The sequence below is a fragment of the Abrus precatorius genome, unplaced genomic scaffold (genome assembly GCF_003935025.1).
Source record: "Abrus precatorius isolate BTA unplaced genomic scaffold, Abrus_2018 Scaffold11, whole genome shotgun sequence".
In the NCBI taxonomy this organism is placed as follows: Eukaryota; Viridiplantae; Streptophyta; class Magnoliopsida; order Fabales; family Fabaceae; genus Abrus; species Abrus precatorius.
The window spans coordinates 7,605,655-7,625,764 of record NW_020874303.1 but is presented as its reverse complement, the minus strand read 5'-3'; the positions used below and the strand labels follow the sequence as shown (position 1 = coordinate 7,625,764).

General features: G+C 31.2%; 3 protein-coding genes across 4 annotated transcripts; 1 reads left to right on the top strand and 2 right to left on the bottom strand.

Annotated features, from left to right (window-relative positions):
• Positions 1 to 107: 107 nt before the first annotated feature.
• LOC113855563 (transcription factor bHLH53-like) lies at positions 108 to 1,304 on the top strand. Its single transcript, XM_027487201.1, has 2 exons — positions 108 to 725; positions 1,095 to 1,304. Exons 1-2 carry the CDS (start codon positions 108 to 110, stop codon positions 1,302 to 1,304), a joined length of 828 nt encoding a protein of 275 aa, XP_027343002.1.
• Positions 1,305 to 2,675: 1,371 nt separating this feature from the next.
• Positions 2,676 to 11,821, bottom strand: LOC113855253 (thiosulfate/3-mercaptopyruvate sulfurtransferase 1, mitochondrial-like). 2 transcript variants are annotated; one of them, XM_027486811.1, is made up of 12 exons: positions 11,621 to 11,821; positions 10,414 to 10,605; positions 9,631 to 9,690; positions 9,383 to 9,445; positions 8,684 to 8,808; positions 8,408 to 8,570; positions 8,204 to 8,263; positions 6,189 to 6,247; positions 5,398 to 5,479; positions 3,966 to 4,029; positions 3,806 to 3,873; positions 2,676 to 3,056 (listed from the first exon to the last, which is right to left on the bottom strand). In XM_027486811.1, exons 1-12 carry the CDS (start codon positions 11,726 to 11,728, stop codon positions 2,952 to 2,954), a joined length of 1,149 nt encoding a protein of 382 aa, XP_027342612.1. In that variant the 5' UTR covers positions 11,729 to 11,821; the 3' UTR covers positions 2,676 to 2,951. The 2 variants fall into 2 exon arrangements, with proteins under 2 accessions (XP_027342612.1, XP_027342613.1); XM_027486812.1 differs by having other exon boundaries at positions 2,747 to 3,056; positions 10,414 to 10,639; positions 11,621 to 11,673.
• A 1,777-nt stretch (positions 11,822 to 13,598) lies between these two features.
• On the bottom strand, positions 13,599 to 18,133 carry LOC113855255 (release factor glutamine methyltransferase). Its single transcript, XM_027486814.1, has 3 exons — positions 17,317 to 18,133; positions 16,438 to 16,683; positions 13,599 to 13,893 (listed from the first exon to the last, which is right to left on the bottom strand). The coding sequence occupies exons 1-3, from the start codon at positions 18,037 to 18,039 to the stop codon at positions 13,762 to 13,764; spliced, it is 1,101 nt and encodes a 366-aa protein (XP_027342615.1). The 5' UTR covers positions 18,040 to 18,133; the 3' UTR covers positions 13,599 to 13,761.
• Positions 18,134 to 20,110: the final 1,977 nt, after the last annotated feature.

Here is a 20,110-nt window from a genome sequence, read left to right as displayed (position 1 = left end):
GTTGTGTTCACATGCATTTAACCAAAACTTCAACTCATTATTTCTTATTATGTTTTTACTAACTGAAACATGCATTTTGTTTATGTCGCAGGTTCTTTTGTGTTACCATGCCGCCAAGCACGTGGGACACTCTTCAAATTCCCAACTCAGAAATCAGCACCATCGAAGAAGCACTACCAGAATTAGCAGCGCCAAACCCCCATTTTTCTTATTCAGATGAAAGCTTTTGCCCTTTTGATAACTTGAACCCAACATGTGATTTTTTGTACACTTCTCATCAACCCTTTACATGCATTGATCCTTTCGTTTCACTCGCTCATCCCACTTTCTCAACCGAAGATTACAACATTCTCCCATGCCCAAAACGCCAAAAGTTCTACGAGGAAGAACAACAACCCTTGTTCTCTTCTTTACAAGACTATGCACCATCTAGTTTCTTAGATCATAATTTTTGCTACTTCGATGTAGAGCAAGTGCCACCAGAGATACTATGCTCTATGGAGTTTAAGCTTCCACCGAAGAAAGAGAGCGAGAGAACCATCTCTGCACAAAGCATAGCGGCAAGAGAAAGGAGAAGAAAGATCATTGATAAAACACAAGAGCTTGGAAAGTTAATTCCTGGTGGACCAAAGATGAACACAGCTGAAATGCTTAGTGCAGCTGCTAAGTATGTTAACTACCTTCAGGCCCAAGTTCAGATGCTTCAACTCATCAAGACATTCAGTGTAAGTGTTAATTTCACTTCAATAACTCCCTTTTGTTATTAATTTACATGTGTGAGTTTGTTTTATGTAAAGTTTAAGCTAACGACCGTTGTGTATATTTTTTTTTTCTCTTTGTTTAAAAAGATGAAACTTTGTATTTGATTTTCCAAGTTTTCTTTTAATATTTTCCTTTTTAATTTTATTTTATTTTAGTTATTAAATTAATTAGATTTTGTATTGTCCCGACTTTGGGCTTCAGAAAAATGTCACCCATGATTTATCATCTTTAAAATGAGTTTATTAATTAATTTACTCTAGAAGTGTATAACTAGAAAAATCAAATCAATGCTTTGAATTTTTCATCTTAATTTTCTTTGGTAATTCTTGCAGGAAGATAAAGCAGGTTCTCCAATTGAAAATTTACATGCTCTGGTTGTTTCTCCCTTCGTTCAAGAGAAGTTATACTTAGAACAAAGGTGCTTTGTTCCAAAAGAATTTGTTATAACTTTGACAAATCATAACAATGTTCAATCGAGACCTACTATTGTTAAGGATCTTAAGGAATTGATTGGGGCAGACACTGAAAAGAAAGCATTATAAATTGTTGTTGATAAGATGTTTACATGTTTCTTTTATTTTGCTGTTTTATTTTCATTTTTTTTTCTATTTTGATGTTAATCAGTAAATATTGCTCTCTCACACGAGCTTTAGATTAGATTTAATTTTTAGTTCATTTTTCATGAACGAAACTTGAGTTTTTGAGTTTGTCTGTGTTATTGATTTTTTTTGTTATCATCTAATGGTTAAATCTCTTATACGTACGCATTCCAAATAATTGTCGTTCCAAATTTCAGAGTCGTAATTTTGAACAAGAGTTCGATAAAATAAGAAAAAAAAATTGAATAATTGCAAATAACGAGATACGTAATAAATACACTATAAATTTGGTATTATTTATAGCATTTGCTTGCTAAATAATAAAAATTTCTCTACCTTCAACTGAGGGATTAAATGCATTTAAAGACTAGCAAATAACTTAAGTTATAGTATAATCATTAATATATTAACATTGACTTTGTTAAAACATATGCTATATTTTTTTAAATATAAAATAGTATATTTGAATAGACATTTGTGATTTTTTTTTTTTAGTTAAAAGTTTGTACTAAATTTTAATATAAATTTATCAGCTCACGTGTACATCTTTAAATGTAATTTTAAGATATTTTAAAGCTGATCCAACACACATTATGGTTGCAAAAAACAAGTCTTGGAAAAGCAGCAAAGAAATCCCTAAATTACTTGTTTTCTAAATGAAAAAATTGCACCTCCCTTTAACAAACTAAGAACCAATCTACGATCAGTTTATAGAGTTTCCAATAATGTAGGGAATAAAGATTACCACCAAAATAATTGTACTGCAAAACTTCTGTTTATATTCATATCCATTTTTCGACAAAAATGCTGCATTCGGAATTTTGCTAATATAGTCTTGAAAAACTTCTAGATAAGAATAATGATTTATATGAATCTAATTGGGCATTCAAGTGAACACTTATAAACAATTTTAAATTATTCTATTGACTTTTATTATATTTAAATTTTAATACATGTTCATTCAACATAAATTTAAAGAAATAATCACCTTTTCTAAATAATTATTTCAAGAAATTAAATTAAAAAAGCAATTGTTTTCTTAAAATAAACTAAACAATAAATGCGCACTAATATATATTTAAACACTTTATCTCAAATGTTAATGTATAATAAAATTTAATACAACATTTTTCACCTAAAACACGTCACATTTTTCTTACCTTTAATCAAATGTATTTTAAAAGGTATAATCATACCAAGTTGGAAACAACTAAACATAGTTTTTCAGAACAAATTGCGATTACCAAGGCAAGTCAACTTCACATGCAAAGTTGTCTTACCGTAATTAATTAAGGTCTAAAAGAATAAGTGCGAGAAAGTTATAATTAGATTTGATTTTTATAATTATTAAATTTTTATCCATATACTAAACACGTACCTTGTGTCAACAAATCCCACTTTTATGAGGCATTCTTGAACAATCCTATCATTATTTTTTATAAGCCACAAGATAGGATTTAATATTAATAATATTTGACATGCAATTCAATCACAATTAAACCAAAACAAGAAAAAGGTAAAAAGGTAGAGAAAAAATAGGTGTGCTCAAAATGTTTGACAGCCCCTTCACTTGCAAATTAAAATTTGACTCTATTGAGTGGATGAAGCTTCAACAGGTGTATCAGATTGTGCTCCCCATTCGGTCCATGATCCATCATAAACTGCAACATCAGACTTTCCAAGACGATGAAGACCCTGAAAAAAGAGGCCAATTTTCAAATGTAAGGCAAACAGGTTCCATTTTTCCATGTCATCAACTTAACTAATCACAGTTTTTAAAGCTTATGAATGAGCTTTCTACTTCTCATTATGATAGTAAATTAAATTTGTGCAGTAGAATATACATAAGAAAAAAAAACTAAAGTGCAGTGTTGTAAAGGCCGTTTTCCAATCAAAATTGAAATTTCACCCTAATAATCTACATGATAAAAAAGTCAATACACTAGCATTAATGGTTGACACAAGTACATATGATATTACACGTAAGTTTTGTTCTTTGTTGATAGTACATGTACAGGAAGTTTTTATTGAAAATCACATGAAAGAATCAATGTAGTGATAATATTAAATACTACAATTTTCACTAAAAATTTGTTATTTATTAATTTCTTATTGTGTCCAAGGAGTAGGACACATTAGAAAAAATGTTAATTATATGGAAAGAGGGATGAAAGAATGGAAATTGGAGAATTATTAATCAGGAGGAAGAAAAAAGAACTCTAATCACTTTGACCATTTCTCCCGTTGTCCTTAGTATATAAAAGTACTGACTATTGACTAGTTAACACTCTTTCTAAGCAATTTTTCCCTTCTATATCCATGAAAAAATAGGTGGTATTCGACCCACAAAAGAAGTAACTTTACCCACATTCCTTTTCCAAAAGGTATGAAAATCAATAGATTCATCGAGAGAGAGAGAGAGAGAGAGAGAGAGAGAGGTGTACCAATGCAAGAATGCAAGCAGTAACCCCAGTTCCACACGAAGTCACAACTGGGCTTTCCAAAGAGATGCCTGCAGATCAATAGGAATGTACGACATTAGCAAGAAAAAAAGAAACACAAGCGATTTCAGCATTATAAACATTCATCACAAGACATTCACACCTTCTTGATCAAACCGCTTCTTAAGTTCATCAGCTGGTAACAATGTCTGTGAACTATCTAACAACTGCAGATGAAGACATTTAGCATTGGTAAAATAGTAGTATAGCAAATATTATAAATATATACACACACACACACACTTGCCCACACCAACAAGATCTTAACAATAAAATTGGCCAATATTACAGAAAAGGATCAGAATTAAGATGAAAAAAAAATGTGATCTTTATTGACAGAACCAACAGTCTTAGAACCTATATCAAGATGATACTGGTGAGAGGTAAATGATTGAGAAACAGTATAGAATACCACTATACAAAGACCTGGACACTCCCAATCTCACAGTCTAAAAATGCTCACTATTATTTCCCTGCTATTATTTATACCCCGATCATATATAGACTCTAACTAGCTAATTGTTCAAACCAACTAATAGACACAGGACTATTATTTACTAATTGGGGTCTGCTAGCACACTACCCCAATGATTACATTAAAAATGTCTAACAAAACCAAGCTTGAACAACATTGATGGGCACCCAAAAGGCAATGTTGGGCCAGAGGAAATGTTAGTCCAGGAAGCAGTTACACAGCCCAAAGAATGGCTTGTCTATGTGAGGAGAAAGAAGAAATCAGAAAATGACAAATGAAATGCTGAGCTGGCAGAGTTAGTTAGGGAGAGAATAATATTCCATTATTTAGACATGATGAGGCAGGGGTAGGAGGTTATGATGATTCTGTTCTTTTTGTATTGCAGGATAGAGCAGCAATTGCTCTCTATTAGGAGCCTAGCTCTGGAGTATTAGGAGATATTGCTCTCCTAGTGCATTTTATTCTGTTTGTCCCTTACTTGTTATTAATAACATTCTTCCTATATTTGCAGCCCTTTATTCGTTTCTGTTCTCTCTATTTGTGTTCGTGTTTGTGTGGGTTGTATCAAACATCCTGGAGAATTTTAATTCAAACCAATATTCAACAGTAAAGACATGCAAACATCATGCAGATTATCTTCTATACTTCATACTTGTAAATCTGTAAGTAAAAAAGTTGCTATCTACATGGAGAAAGGAATATCAGTAGATTGAGGGGATGTTTAGAAGAAATTGTAACTTTTCTTATCATATAAATTCTTAAGCTAAAAATAACAACTGTTTAGTACTTATAATCCTCCTATAAGATAAATTTAGCAATCTCAATGGCCCCCTCAATTACAACAAGTTCAGTTATGTCATAAGCACTTATGAAACTGTCATATTGTGATAAGCTCTTATTATATAACTGCTTAACTAAGTTGTTTATCCAAACATGCCCTGAATATAAGAAGCCAAATCCAGATGCAAGTCAATATCAGCAAAAACCAATGCGATCAATAGGAAATCTAAACTGCTTTTCTGGATAATCATTACAAAAAAATGATAACCATATGCTGTACCTGGGCAAAAGGGATGCATTTGCTACCAGGTACATGACCACTTCTGATTCCCTTTCGGGGCTCTGGTGCAGCTCCATCAAACCTGCCAAAGAATAAAATCTACATAAGTAAAAAACTTTTTTTTTTTATGTTAAAAGAGAAAAATACTTAATCCATGGAAAACAAAGTAACTTGCAAAAGAAACCTACCAACATACAGCAACAACCAAAGCCTTCTCCCAATGGTTGGGATAAGACTACCATTATTATAAAGATTGGAACATCACGTTTATACTAATCAATCATTTTAAAATAATATCAAATCAAAGAATTTTCATTAGAAATGAAGAATTTGCTCTCCCTTCCCATGCCCTTAATTATTCACAGTCATCCTTTGCTATGTTTTTCATAAATCACAGCCCCCTCATTATTTTTATTAATTCCACCATCTTCCTTTCTTCAAGTAATTCCATCAACTTTCTTTCTTTCACCCCTTATGCTCATTGACTTTTGTAATTGTCACCTTGCCCTTGGTAATTATGCCTTAGATTAATGGTGATTATATATGTTAACGTTATTACTTTTTATTAGTAATTATGGATATACCTTTAATTTGGGGTACTTTTTGTATTTTTTAGCATTTATATTAGGGTAAATTATTTAGCATATATCAATAATATTCAGTATACCAGCCATCCTAGCGCTTTTCAGATCAACCACATTTCACCCTTATCCAGGATTGATAACTATGTTACATGCACACCGCATGCTGATTTGAAAATATATAATGAATTATAGGGGAATGTAAAGAACCTGGGCTTTGATCGAGCATCTATGTGTTCGTGAGTTTTGTCCTCTATATTTTTCTTTACCTGAAAGGAGAAAGAAACAAAAAGGAAATAAGGAAACATTTTACTTACAATATAGTTACCAGTGTCCAAGTCACATAAGATACCTCTTCTAGTTCTAGCCGATTTTGGCATTTGGAAAGCTCTGTGTAATCATACCAAGCATTTCAAGAGACTACCATATTGCCAAACAATATCAAGAACCATATTGCATAAATTTGCTGAACTTTTCTATTAATGATGGCAACATGAATTGAAAAGCTCTCAAGTAGATTTATCTGAAGTTACCAAGTTACAATTTAATTTATATTATTATTCTTATTACACAAAGATGTTAAAACCAATGATCAATCATTGGAGTTTTTCTTTGATATATGCAAAGCTCAGTTCCACAAGAGCCCATGATTTCTCTTTTATGTGTTGCATTTAGAACTTGGTTGTGACTAGTAGGAAACACTAGCATTCACAGAGCTTTACCACTTATATAATGCATGACCTGTAAATTATAGATATCATATTTATGCTAATTATTTCTTAAAGATAACAAATTTAATGGATCCACATGATCTTGTCAATATTTCATATTGTTTCTTTAAACTGTCAGTGTTCATGTTTTCTAAACTCAATTATTAATAACTAACAATAGTTTATTAAGATGAGAGAAGAATAAAATAGCACAAAGCAGGAAAATTGGTCCATTATAAAATTGAGTTTAGAGTTTCAAGCTACTTGAGGTCTTTCCAAAATTGCAACTGCTACTTCAAATCTATCCCTATCCATGTGGTAACTAATTTTTGGCTCTCTAGCCAGAAACCTTATGATACTTCTATAACTACCAATCAAGGTTATCAAATTGGGATTCATATTGCGAATTGGAAGGCCTATTTTTTGAATTGAGAATCAAACCATATCATGAATCGTAAGATTCATGATCAATAATTAAAATACCATACAAAAACATTAGAAACTTCTATATATTAATATTTTAAGGTTAAATAACTCACTATATAGGTAATAAAGTGTAAAAATAATGGGGAAAAAAATACTCAAGTGTAACTCTATAGCCCCTAAAAACATTTTCTTAAAGAGGCAGCAATTATAATCTAATTATTATATCAAAAGTTTATAAAACCTAAATATTTATCAATCTTTAAAAAATTATTATAACCATAATTAGTTTTCTTTTTTTCTCATTATATCCTAGCCACCAAACAACCAAAAGAAAAAACCCACACTTCGGCCCAAGCCCAAAACAAAACTGAAGTACCACCTACAACCAAAGACACTAGACCCGCAGCATGCTCTCTGCAACTCAAAATCTAAAACTGAATAAAACTTGACTTGAGCCTTTATTTATCACTAATCTGACTTGGGGTAGTGGGAGGGAAAGATTTCAACACTTTTCCTCTAATTTTATAAACAAAAATTCCAAAAATTGTGTTTTTTTCAAAGTGCAATTCAGTTGTGAAAGAATCACACCATGTAACTCAGATTCACGATTCTTCTTATACTGGAGTGATTCACACAATTCAAGCTGTGATTCGAGGTAGAAAACAAGTCTTCATGTGATTTGTATCTATTTCTTCAGAAATTGTTTTGAATCATGATACAAATCACATGATTCATGTGATTCTAATTATCATGTAAACAATATCGTCAACTTAATTTAAGTGATGGCTTAGTGCCAGTTTTTTTAGAATGTGGTGGAATTGGTTTTGATAGTTTTGATTTTGAACTGTTGAATTCTATTGGAATGTGTCCAAATCAATCTTAACCATAAATTTTAAATTGGAATGTGTCATACTGTAAAATAGATTTTAGAAGGTAAACAAACAAGAACTAAAGAGCTTCTAGCAGGATCAACAGCCATATTTCTAAATTGGAGCTTTTCCTATCACAATACGTTTATTTCTTCCAGCAATGAAGACATGCATATTCTAAATTTACATTTGATATGGCATTAATAAAAATGCAACCAACCTGATCAAGGGTCCAAACAAGATGTGGCTGAAATTTCGTCTGAAATGTGAGTGGACCAACCTGGGAACAAAAAATTTACGTAAGAATCAATGCATTAACACAATATAAATGTCAAATTCCACACAACTAAACTATGTAAGAGAATAGGAACTCAAAAGAATAAAATAAATCATATTAAAATAGATGGAAAGATTCCAATCTCACTGTTTGTCCCTGGTACACTTTCTCTATTGCCTCACTTGCAGCACTGGCTTTAAGAATAGCATCACCCGAAGCACTAGATTCAACATCATAACCAGATGCACGCCATCTCGGCAGGCCACCATCTAATACCCAAACTCTGTCATGCCCAAACACTCGGAACATCCTTTTAATCATTGAGCAGAGGGAAGAGGTATTAGTTAAACTACATGGGAAAACCCATGATTCCACAATGCAAACAGCATATTGTTATTGCTTTTATACAACAACAAGGCGTACCACCATACACGAGCGGCACTAAATAATCCTTTTCCATCATAGACAACCAAATCATCTTTGTTCTGTAGGCCAAGAGCAGAAACAGCAGCAGCAAAAGCTTCCTCTGATGGCAACATGTGTGGTAACTGATCATCGAACACAAGTCAGCATTGACATATTTGCCATAATGGGAAAATTGAATTTCATTAAAAGACAAGATATATACCACATATGATTAACAAGAACAAAAGCACTTCCAACCACGAATAAACTATAAAATAATCATATAACCAATAAGACTGCTCATATAACAAGACTCCTAACAAACAAATAACCCTAATATTCTAACCCAAAAAATATATTTAAAATTTCAACTAAAATATATAATCAGCAAAGCAAGAGTCTCAAGTATTCAGATATTAAACTAGTATCCACCAAAAGGAAGTAGAAATATCAGTCAGCCATCATTCTTCTAAGGACTCCCTGAAATAGAAAATAATCCTTTTGAACTGTCATGCAAGCTAGGCAATTGAAAAATGAAGTACATGTTTCATTTTTCTTTCTTCATCTACTTTCTTTTATTTGTAACATAGTGGCACAAGATCAGAAGATTACTGACTACATATATAAACAAAATTACAATATAAGAACAATTTCAACATAAAGGTGTATATAAAAACATTAAAAAAAAAAAAAAAACGTAAAGAGAGATCAGCTTACATTTGTAGTTCGATCTGCTATTCCATCTACATCAAAGAACAGGGCCCCAGGAATATGAGCAACCTGTTGCATATGGCATTACACAAAATACACATTAACAGAAAACGGTAGACAAAACAAATGAAAAATCATAAAACTACATGCATGTTGCATACAATAGAACATATTCAAGTAATACCATATATCATTCCGTTGTTCAAAATTCTAAAGTCCTAAGAATGAAGTTCCCACCGAAATCATTTCAATACCTGATATTCTTGAATTGGATTCCTCTGCTCATCTGGCATGTACCACGATGCATCCAGCACCTGAATAGAATAGATAAGTCTTAGTATTTTAATGGATATTCTAATACAATACCAAATAAGGATGCCATATTTAAGGGGTATTTTTCAGATCATGCATATGTTGTAAGGAGATTTAAAAAGGGAAATAGAATCAATTGGTGCCAACTACAGCAGGTTGACCATATAGTTCGGAGACAGCTTTATAATCCCCTAAACATTAGATCGAATTTCCGAGTTGGGGGCAATATGCGATTCAAAGTACGGTCTTTGGCTCTTTGCTAATTTTACTAGGTACCATTCGTATACATACACTTATCAAATAATGAGATTCTCCAACCTGATGTATTGTAATTGCACCAGTGTCCATATTAGGGATCAAAGAACAGGGTATTTTAGTTAAACCATATGCATACAGCAAAGTTTGACCATAACTGTCATGACCAAGATCCATGGTTTAGCACAAGTAAAAAAGAGTCCGTCAATAAGTAACTGAAGTAACCAAGTGGAATTCCATTTTCCCAAAACTGATCAAATTAGTAAACCTAGCACTTTCATTGGAGGCTGTTTGTGTAATTCACAGCTTCTATATTTTCTTTATTGTAAAGGAAACTGAAATTAGAATTCGTTCAACATATGGACGTGAGAACAAAAAAGAAAAACAGCAGCAATAACAAAATTACAAAATGTGTAGAATAAAAATATGTAAGGGCGACATAAGGTCAGCAATAAAGGCGACCGGGCAACCTTGATATCTGGCTCCTTCAGGTTATCATAAAGCCAATCCACAGAAACAACTGGTTCATTTGTTGATACAGATTGTGTTGAATATGTAGCCCTTCTACCAACTGTAGAAGATGCCATACAAGGAGCCCAACCAGTTGTTTTGATGTTTTGGGTTCTGTAGGCTGGGACAGCTCGTATACAAAACAGCCGTTTCTGCATGTAGAAGATGAATTATACAATAAGATCTCTGCCAAAAGAACAAACAAAGATCAAGGGGAATCTTGGGTGGTGTCAATAAGACAACAATAACCAAGCCTTACTCCACTAGGTGAAGTCGGCAGGTGGTCAATAAGACAATGCAGAAATAAATTATTGGGTTATAGTCATCAAGGTTAGTTTTTTCAGTAAATAGGAGAAAAAATTAAGATGCACCAACTACAAAAGGAAAAGTTCTCAACATGATAAACTGCATGAATATTGAAAAACATTTTTCAATTGCTTCTATCAAACTTTAATACATAAAAGGAGCAATGGATTTGGTTTTTCCTTCCTAGCAAAATATATATATGCACACATCAGTATCTCAAGAGATTAACTAATCAAATTATAAATGATTCACTAATAAAGCCAAAGCAAAGAAATGAGATTCAAAATATAACCAATTCAAAAGTAAACCTACAAAAATTAATACTTTGCATCCCAATTGACGACAAATGGGCATTATCATTTGATACATTTCACTAGTACAAAAATTAGAATCAATCCCCTCCAGATATTGCTCACATCAAAAGGAGCATGCAAAGCACCCAGCCATCCATTGCCAATGAGTTATGAACACATACTGATGGCACTTCAGTTGATCCACTAACTCAACACCAAACAAACAAACAAAAAAAGAGAGAAATTGTATGAAACACATGTCATGGTAAATTGCCACTAAAGCATGTCATGCAAGTATATGATATGAGCCAAATATTTAACAACATAAAACACGAAAACACACAATTTGGATTGGACCAACACATATCCCAAACCCCATATCCAAAAATCAAAACTTTAATGAGAAAAACCGAAAACCCAGATACCCACAAATCGAAACAACCATAGAGAACGCAAAGATCAAATTGTTGGTCTAGTCTCATAAAAGGAAAATTAACGCAAATTATAGGGGGGGGGGGGGGGGGAGAAGGATACCCAGATGAAATTTCAGAGAAAAGGTGAACCTTACTCTGAATAAAGAAGGGAGAATCCTAGGCTGGTGAGTGAGGAACGAAGAAGGGTGAATCAAGCGATGACCCAGAAGCATCTTTGTCAAAAGGGTCGAAGCCATTTTCATCAACGACCATATAATAAAGAGTGGCCTCGGATAACTCGAACGGTCACAGGTTGCGACAAAAGATAAAACAAAAATAACAACAGTGAGTGAGAGTGAGTGTGTTGTGTGATGATGTTTGTCTACACGGGGAATCTTCGTGCTGAAGGTGCCACTTCTGATGATGCTCCAGTAAAATTTTATTGAAGTTGTATTTTAACTGAAATTGTGGTTTTTTTTAACCTTTGAAGGGTTACTTGTTCTTTATCGCAAGTTATTGAATTCAGGGCTTTTTGAATTTTTTTTATAAAATTTAAAATTAAAAGTTTATTCCAACTAAGCACATAATCAATTTACGGAGTTATTTTCACTTAAAGTGTGATTTTAATTTGAATTTTAATAAATACAATTTTATAATATCAATGGTTGATTATATAAAAATATGATTTGTACCATTCATAAATGATTTGTTAAAAAAAATCATATCTAAAGGCATTATTATTTTTATTTTCCTTCAAGTCTCATTAATTCAATTAAGACTATTTAATTGAATTATGGTTAAATTAATTTATATGTCCATTAATTATTTGCAAAAATTAAAATAGGTCTATATGCTTTAAAAGTTTATAAGTATGTTTATTAGTTTTTAAATTATTTTAAATTTGATCCTTTATTTAGAATTTTGTTAAGATTCTGTTAAGAACAAAAGCTTAATTAAAAATTTAAAATATTTTAAAGACTAAACCACTAATTTAATTAGTTAATAACTCCTTAACCTATTCTAAAAAAATTAATTAAATCCTTATGCATCCTTATAGTTAACAGAATTCAGATAAAAATATAGACAGAGACTTAATTAAAAATAATTTAAAAGTCTAAAAACATATTTACAAATTTTTAGAGTACAAAGACTTGTTTAAAATATTTTAAGAAAAACGCGTTCTAACACCTAAAATATATACCATTCATAATTCATGCATGCATAACTATGAAATTTTGAACAATTGTTACGTACTATATATTATAAAAATATAATAAATATTTTTATAAAATTTTATTATATTAAAATACTTAAAATTAAACATAAAAACTAACGTTATAACAATTTTCCTAAATAAAATTAGTAGAATTAACACTACTTTAACAAAATATTTTAAACCTGTTTTAAATTTCTCTGTTGTGTTGCTTTTGATTAGAAGTGTTCAAACCAAATAATTTTTAAACCGCTACATCAATTGTAAAATCGAAATTAGTTCGATTTTCAAATCTCATTTCTTAATATCAAACTAAACTTCATTTATAATAAATTTATATTATTTTTTTATTATATTTTCATATAAAAAATATTTTTTATATTTGTATCTTTGCAATCATCATTTATTTTCTCTATTATTTTAATTTTTTTAATAAACTCATTTCAAATTTTAAGCTACTACTTATTCTAAATTTGAAAATAGATTAAAAGTTACATAATAATAAATAAAATTTTGAAAAATAAAATAACTTAGTAATAAACAAAAATCAATCCAAACTGAACTGATATTTTCGGTTTTAAAATTATATTCAAACCACATTGAACTGAATGACAACATTCTTAGTTATGATTCCAGAGCTTTGAAAGCAAACTCTATATTAGAGGAGTAAGAAAGTTCAAGTCTATTTGTAAAATTGATAAATTCAATTTTAAACAATAATAAAATAATGTGTTGATTTAAGAATTAGATTGGTTTAAATCTAAAAAACAAATAACTCATATCAAATGTTTTTTATAAATATAACATAACTGCTTTTTAATTTGTACAGAGTATTTGAAAATAGCATTGCTCATATATATATATATATATAGATTGTTAAGACTTTGATGCCTCTCCAAACAAACAACATAAGATGGGAAAGTGTCAGCTTTGCAGGTTTTTATCCTTTTTTATGTTGGGGTATAGACCCTGCAAAAATTTATGAAGAAGCAGAACTAGTAGTTCTCCTCTTTAGTAGAGCAATGGGAGAATTATTCACTCAAGAAATAGATATAATAAACATGTGTCAGTGACTCAAATTGCTCATTGATGGAATCCAACTACAAATCTTTGAATCCCAGCAAAATCAGCAAGTATTTCAAAATTGCATAAGCTTCCACTTCTATTATTTTTCATATAATCAAGAAGAGCCTTGCACTGCTGCTCCCCATTTGTCTGTTAAGACATGTTAGGAAAGAAACAATCAGAAGCAACATATAATCAATGTGATACAATATGTAATAACCTAAAAAATGCTTACGTTGAAAAATAAAACGTTTTCCACTTTATGGGCTACTTGTGAATAGAATTGGGTTGGTTGTTATGTTCAACACTATATCATAATTATTTTACTGTGTTTAGAAGTCCATGAAATATCCTTATGGGTTGACATGCACAAAGTATCATTCCGAAACATTTTAGATTAGGATTCTATAACTGTTAAGAGTACAAGTATCATACTATCAATAGATCTTTTTAAATGATTTGAAATGCTTTGCTTTTATATGGGATCAGATTAACATTTAGTCATTATTGTAGTTTCCCTTCTAGGTTCGTGTGATGCTCGAGCGACATGCCTATTGTCTTCTACTCATTTTACTTTCAATACTTTACACCAACTAGTCGATTATTCCTTCAATCTGCTGAAACCTAGCAAACCCAAACACCAAATACCACAGGTAATGTTCACAATAACAGCACCCACACAGTCATTGATCGAACCATAAACAGCTTACTATTATTGCCTTCAGTTATTCCTTATCTTCAATTATTCAATCCACCAGTTCCTCTAACCCAGATTCATATCTACTAAGAAAACCTTCCACTGTCTTGTAACATTTCAACTTCATAAGCATAGGTCAATGGCTAAAATATTAAATATTATGCTATTCCATGCTCTAATTTTTTATTTTGCCAGAGTCCAACATTTTGAACTTCATCTTGCAAATCCAGTTTTTCAGGGAAAACTTCAAAAATAAATAAATAAAATTGATGGGAAAGAACATCATGTTTCTTCAAGAAATAAAATGAGTTGGAGTAAAAACTAAAGAACTTAATACTACAGGTTTTAAATTTGATGCACAAAAAAAGTTACAGGACAGAACAGATTAGGCATCATTGTAGATAACACTTAAAAAAGAATGTAGTAAAGATTAAAAGGATTAGAGAAAAAAATGGACGAGTAATCACACAAAAAATGACAGAATACTAAATTATTATATACATGAAAATATTGGAGTAGTATTTGCAGAAAAGATGACAAAAAAATAGATTAAAGTGGTTTAGACACGTGTATAGACCATTGGAGGCACCAATAAAGAGAGTAGATAGCATAACTTTTAGTTTCGTGAAAAAAGGGTAGAAGGAGAATTAGAACTCAGAACTTTTAAAGAAATTATTAAAAGAGATTTAACAATAAATAGTATCACAAAGAATTTGATTTTTGCTCAATGACGTTATGTGATCTATATAGCTGATATTATCTAGAGGGATAAGACTTAAGTGCTTAATTACTGTTGATGGAAAAGAACAACCAATGTAAGCCTATAAATCTAACTCCATAAATTGATGCAAAAGCCTTAAAGTAATCATCATAGCTGCAAAGCAACTGCAACATAGCAGTCTTTCTATTTAAAATAAGGAATTTTCAGAGTAGCAAACTTGAAAAAAAAAAAAAAAAAGTTATAACAGTATTGACTGCAACCAGCATCACAGTAGTAACCCCAACCGCAATTTAAAATTATTATAAATGAGGAAGAAACTTAGAGTAGTGCAAAGGACAAAACCTAGACCAAGTTCCTAATAATATCCTTGCCATTTCTAAAAGCAAAAAATGATCCCAACACATTCTTGATAAAGGCCATTTAATGTTAGAGAAAACAATCCACATGTCACTAATTTGATAACTTAACGGGGAGGATATAAGGAACCTAAACTAAATTTTGCCATATTACAAAACTACCGAACTTTTACCATCATAGTGACATTTCAACATTGTTCAGAGACAACATTGGGTCACCTCTTTAAGACCACAAAGGAAGCATGGAATCATGATCAAAGTTATTTAGCTCCAAATCCATTATACAATGACATTACATGTTTTCTGTCCCATGATAACATAAATTAATGCTAAACATTGGACATGACAAAAACTTTTCAAATTAAATTGCTTAAATTGTGAAAGGTAATCTCAATATTTTGCAAGGTCTGCATCAGATTTAAGTCAACACACACACACACACACACATTGGGTACTAACCAACATAAAAGCTAAAATTGAATAACAATACACATAATAATTTAATAAAAAATAACAATAAAAAGGAAAGCACTGGGATCTAATTTATGTACTGACATGAAATCACATATACTTTGAGAAACTTACTTGAATTTTATTTAGGTGATACTGGTCAGGACTCAGACAAAAGTAGTTTAGCAAACAACAACTTATTTTCAAGGAATAGACATAGACTAAAACCTATCTATAGAAAGGACTGCTTATAAAAATCATCTCCAATTTTTCCAAGTTTGATCAAATGTGCAAAATTTACAACTTGCTATGTATCAAAATCCCCTTGTCCAAGGGGGATTATTGGTCACCAAATTGTCATCAAATTACACTAAGGAGTACCATTTTGATTAATTTTTATGAACAAGCAGAAGCACAACAAGAAACAAGGAAGAAATTTGGTACACTTGATGCAAACAGAAAACCCATACCTCAAAGGCAAAAAATCCACCAGGTTTCAACATTAAAGCAGCTCCATCACATAGATGGAGAAGAGCATCCATGCCGTCAGTACCTCCATCTAAAGCAACTCTAGGTTCATGTCTACCAACTTCAGCTTGTAGACCACATATGTCTTTACTTGGTATATAAGGTGGGTTGCTTACAAGACCTGCAAGCTTTCCTTCCATATCTTTCAACGGTTCAAACCAAGATCCTTTCCTTAATTCAATTTTGTCCTATAAAGGACAACAAAGTGGTTCAAATGTTGGCCATATAAATCATTAGTGGATGCAATAACATATATTAAGTGCATACATTTTAAAGGGGACAAGATGATAAAAGATGAAAAGCAATTATATGAAAACAAATTTAGATTCTTTTGTTTTCATGTTCATAAGTTGATATACTTCTCTTTACTCACACAGATACAATATCTATTTCAAAAAAAGGCTAGGTTCCATTCTCAACTACATTTAAACCTATAATTAGGCCTTTCCTCATTAACAACTGGTAAAACAGTGACTTTCTATGGTCTAGGCTTCACATCTAATTAAAGTATCAGCTTTGACTAAAAACGAAAAAACATACACAATTACACACAAACACAACATAAAAATATATTAAAAATCAAGCCCAGTGGTGTCACCAAATGGGATAAAGATTTGTTATTAGTGTTGTTATAAATGAAAGGAATAACAAAAATTAACAAACACATGGGCTGTGAAATTGACAAAAAGAAATTTAAGGAATATGGTAGCTGGAAAACTTTTCTTCCAGTTTTCAGCACGTTTTCATTAACAATCAGTTGGAGCATGAAAACCATGGTGTATAAAAAAACGAACAAACATGAAAAGGCTTGAATCTCTAACCTGTAAGCAGTACCTCTTCACATTATAAGCTGCAACAGCAACAACCATGGAACTTAAATCAGTGGCAATAACCCTCCCTCCGCTCCCCAAAACCCCACCAACACCTATAGCAAGGGCACCACTTCCAGTCCCCAAATCAGCCCACACCCCTCTTTTCAAATCCCCATTCCTTGACACCACATCAGACACAAAATCAATAATAAGCTCAGTCTCAGGCCTTGGAATCAAAACCCCTTCTTGGACACTCAAGACCATGTCCCTCCAATGCTCACACCCAACTATATACTGAAAGGGTCTCCTCTCTTCGATCCTCTGCCTCCATAAACAGTAAAGCTCCTCCATTTCAACCCTCATACTCACCCTCTCATCACCTTCCACACCCATGTGGGAAATCAATGAGTGATCCTCAACAGCATCCTCCATGAGCCACTTGAGCTCCCTGCACAAAATGCCAGAGTCTGGCCCATTATCTGAGTCAACAAAAGTTGACCCAATTGAAGAAGTAACACTCTTGGCCCAATCTTGCCATTTTTTGAGGTCACACAACTTGGTCGAGTAAATGGGTGGCCTCAAAAAGAGGGGAACTTGGGGTTTCACACAACAAGTGGGTGGAGATGATAGTGCGGAAGAGCAAAAGGGTCTACACAGAATGCTAAAAGCAGATGAATTGAGAAGTGTTGGGAAGCCATAAGGACGATATACACTGATTAAGCTTAGCTTCATTTCATGAAAGTGAAAAGGCTAAAACTCTATGTTTCTTTAATGAATAATTAGTTATGATCAACTTCAACACATGCATAATCCAAAAATAAAAACTAAGAGTTGCTCCAGCAAAATTGAAGTTTAGAGTTACCCCGTGATGTTTTTCTTTGAAATTAAACCCCAAGAATTTCAAAAGGAGCATGCAAATCAAGCGATGACATCAAAAGAATCTTTGTCAAAAGAGGCGAAGCCATTTTCATCAACGGCCGCATAATAAAGAGTGGCGTCGGATAACTCAAACGGTCACAGGTTGCGACAAAATATAAAATTTTAGTCAAATAAAAATTAACAACAGTGAGTAAGAGAGTGAGGGAGTGTGTTATGTGAGAGTGGAAATAGTTTTTTGTCATTTTTATTTTAGAAATTTCACTAGCCAACGAGATTAAATTGGTAAAATTAAATGCAAATAATTTTGCTTCTTTTATTGCCAATTAATTGAATAAAAATATAATCTTTGGACCATCAATGTATGATTGATTTGTTATTTAAAAAGAAATATATGAGACAAGAGATAAATAAAATCAAATAATCTTTACTTAAAATATTATCATAGAAATTTTGTTTAATTTCTATCTGTTGTATTTTAATTTTTTCTTTTTTTCCCTCTTCAATAACATACAAATTTATTTTTCAAATCTAACCTAAACTTAAATAATCATATTCTTTTTGTTTATTATACTTTAAAGAATTATATTTGTAAGTGAAACTAATTAAATTTAAAAATATCATATACTCATTCGCTGTAATTTTTACTTGAGCCACACATTATTTGCTTAAGCGAATTATAAATTGTAATAAGTCATTAGTAGGAAGAATGTAATTGCAAAATTAAAAAAAAAATAAGTCATTTACGAAACTGTTGAAAATTAGTTTTGTGAGTTAGGGGTTATAAATAAGACCTTTTTTGTAAACAAATAATAATCAATGAATAATATCATGACTTCTTGAATTTTGAGAGATAAAGAGTAAGTGTGTTAAAGAGGAATGATAGTTTTTTCTCTCACATAAATAGTGATGAACTAATAAATTTCATCAAAACTCATTTAAGCTAGTAGAAATTAGCTTAAGGAAATTATAGACAATGATGAATTAATAAATTTTTCCAAAATTGACTTAAGCCAAATATTATAATATCTTGTATGGCTTAAATGAAATAATTCTGTTGAGTCATTTATCCTATAATTTTTGTTTAAGCTAGTGAAAATTACAAAAATTATACAATACAGAAGCAACCATTGTGCAAAAAAAGTATGCAAAAGATTTAAAAGGATATTAAACAATCTATCAATATAAAAACTTATTTTTATGATGAATTCATATTGCGATTAAGAATGGATATGAAAGTTTTAATTATGAAAATTATTAACTTTATATATAGGATTTGTAGAAAACTCCAAATATCTAAAATGACATTTAACATTCTCTTAATTAAAAATTATTTTTTATTATAAATTAAGACTGGATTAGTAAATGTGAATGCACATCTTCTTAAAATCATCACCTAAATACATAATACATACAAGTAATACATTTTAGAAAAAATTATATGAAAATTAGTATTATTAATGTAATGTCCTTATTTTATTTATACAATTTGTCAAATAATTTATATTGAAAAGAGAAAATAAAATAGATTTACTTATATTTATAGTGCAAAATTTGATAAAATTTAAAACTTTCATCTTTTTTACTCAATTTATAAAATGTACAAGTATTAAAATTGTAACGCCCCGAATTTTAGTAATATTAATTATTATTATTCTTATATATATATATATATATATATATATATATATATATATATATATATATATTCATATGTGTGTTGATTTATTTGAAAATAATGTTTTATGTGTATTAATTACATGGATATGTATATGTATGACTAGTTGGGCTGAAATGGGCTAAGTGCCTAAGTACAGGGCAAGATACTGGGCTGTTCTCGCTGCAGCGAGAAGGCCTTGGGAGGAAGGACCAGAACTGTCGCCTTCTCGCTATAGCGAAAGACGTCTCGCTGTAGCGACAAAGCAAC

Coding starts and splice junctions, on each gene's coding strand:
- LOC113855563 (XM_027487201.1), top strand. CDS start 108: ATGCCGCCAAGCACGTGGGACACTCTTCAAATTCCCAACTCAGAAATC. Junction 726..1,094: donor AACTCATCAAGACATTCAGT/GTAAGTGTTAAT, acceptor TAATTCTTGCAG/GAAGATAAAGCAGGTTCTCC.
- LOC113855253 (XM_027486811.1), bottom strand. CDS start 11,728: ATGAAAATGGCTTCGACCCTTTTGACAAAGATGCTTCTGGGTCATCGC. Junction 10,606..11,620: donor TTCTCCCTTCTTTATTCAGA/GTAAGGTTCACC, acceptor TTCTACATGCAG/AAACGGCTGTTTTGTATACG. Junction 3,057..3,805: donor CTGCTTGCATTCTTGCATTG/GTACACCTCTCT, acceptor CTCTTTTTTCAG/GGTCTTCATCGTCTTGGAAA.
- LOC113855255 (XM_027486814.1), bottom strand. CDS start 18,039: ATGAAGCTAAGCTTAATCAGTGTATATCGTCCTTATGGCTTCCCAACA. Junction 16,684..17,316: donor TGAAGAGGTACTGCTTACAG/GTTAGAGATTCA, acceptor TGTCCTTTATAG/GACAAAATTGAATTAAGGAA. Junction 13,894..16,437: donor GTGGATTTTTTGCCTTTGAG/GTATGGGTTTTC, acceptor ATGTCTTAACAG/ACAAATGGGGAGCAGCAGTG.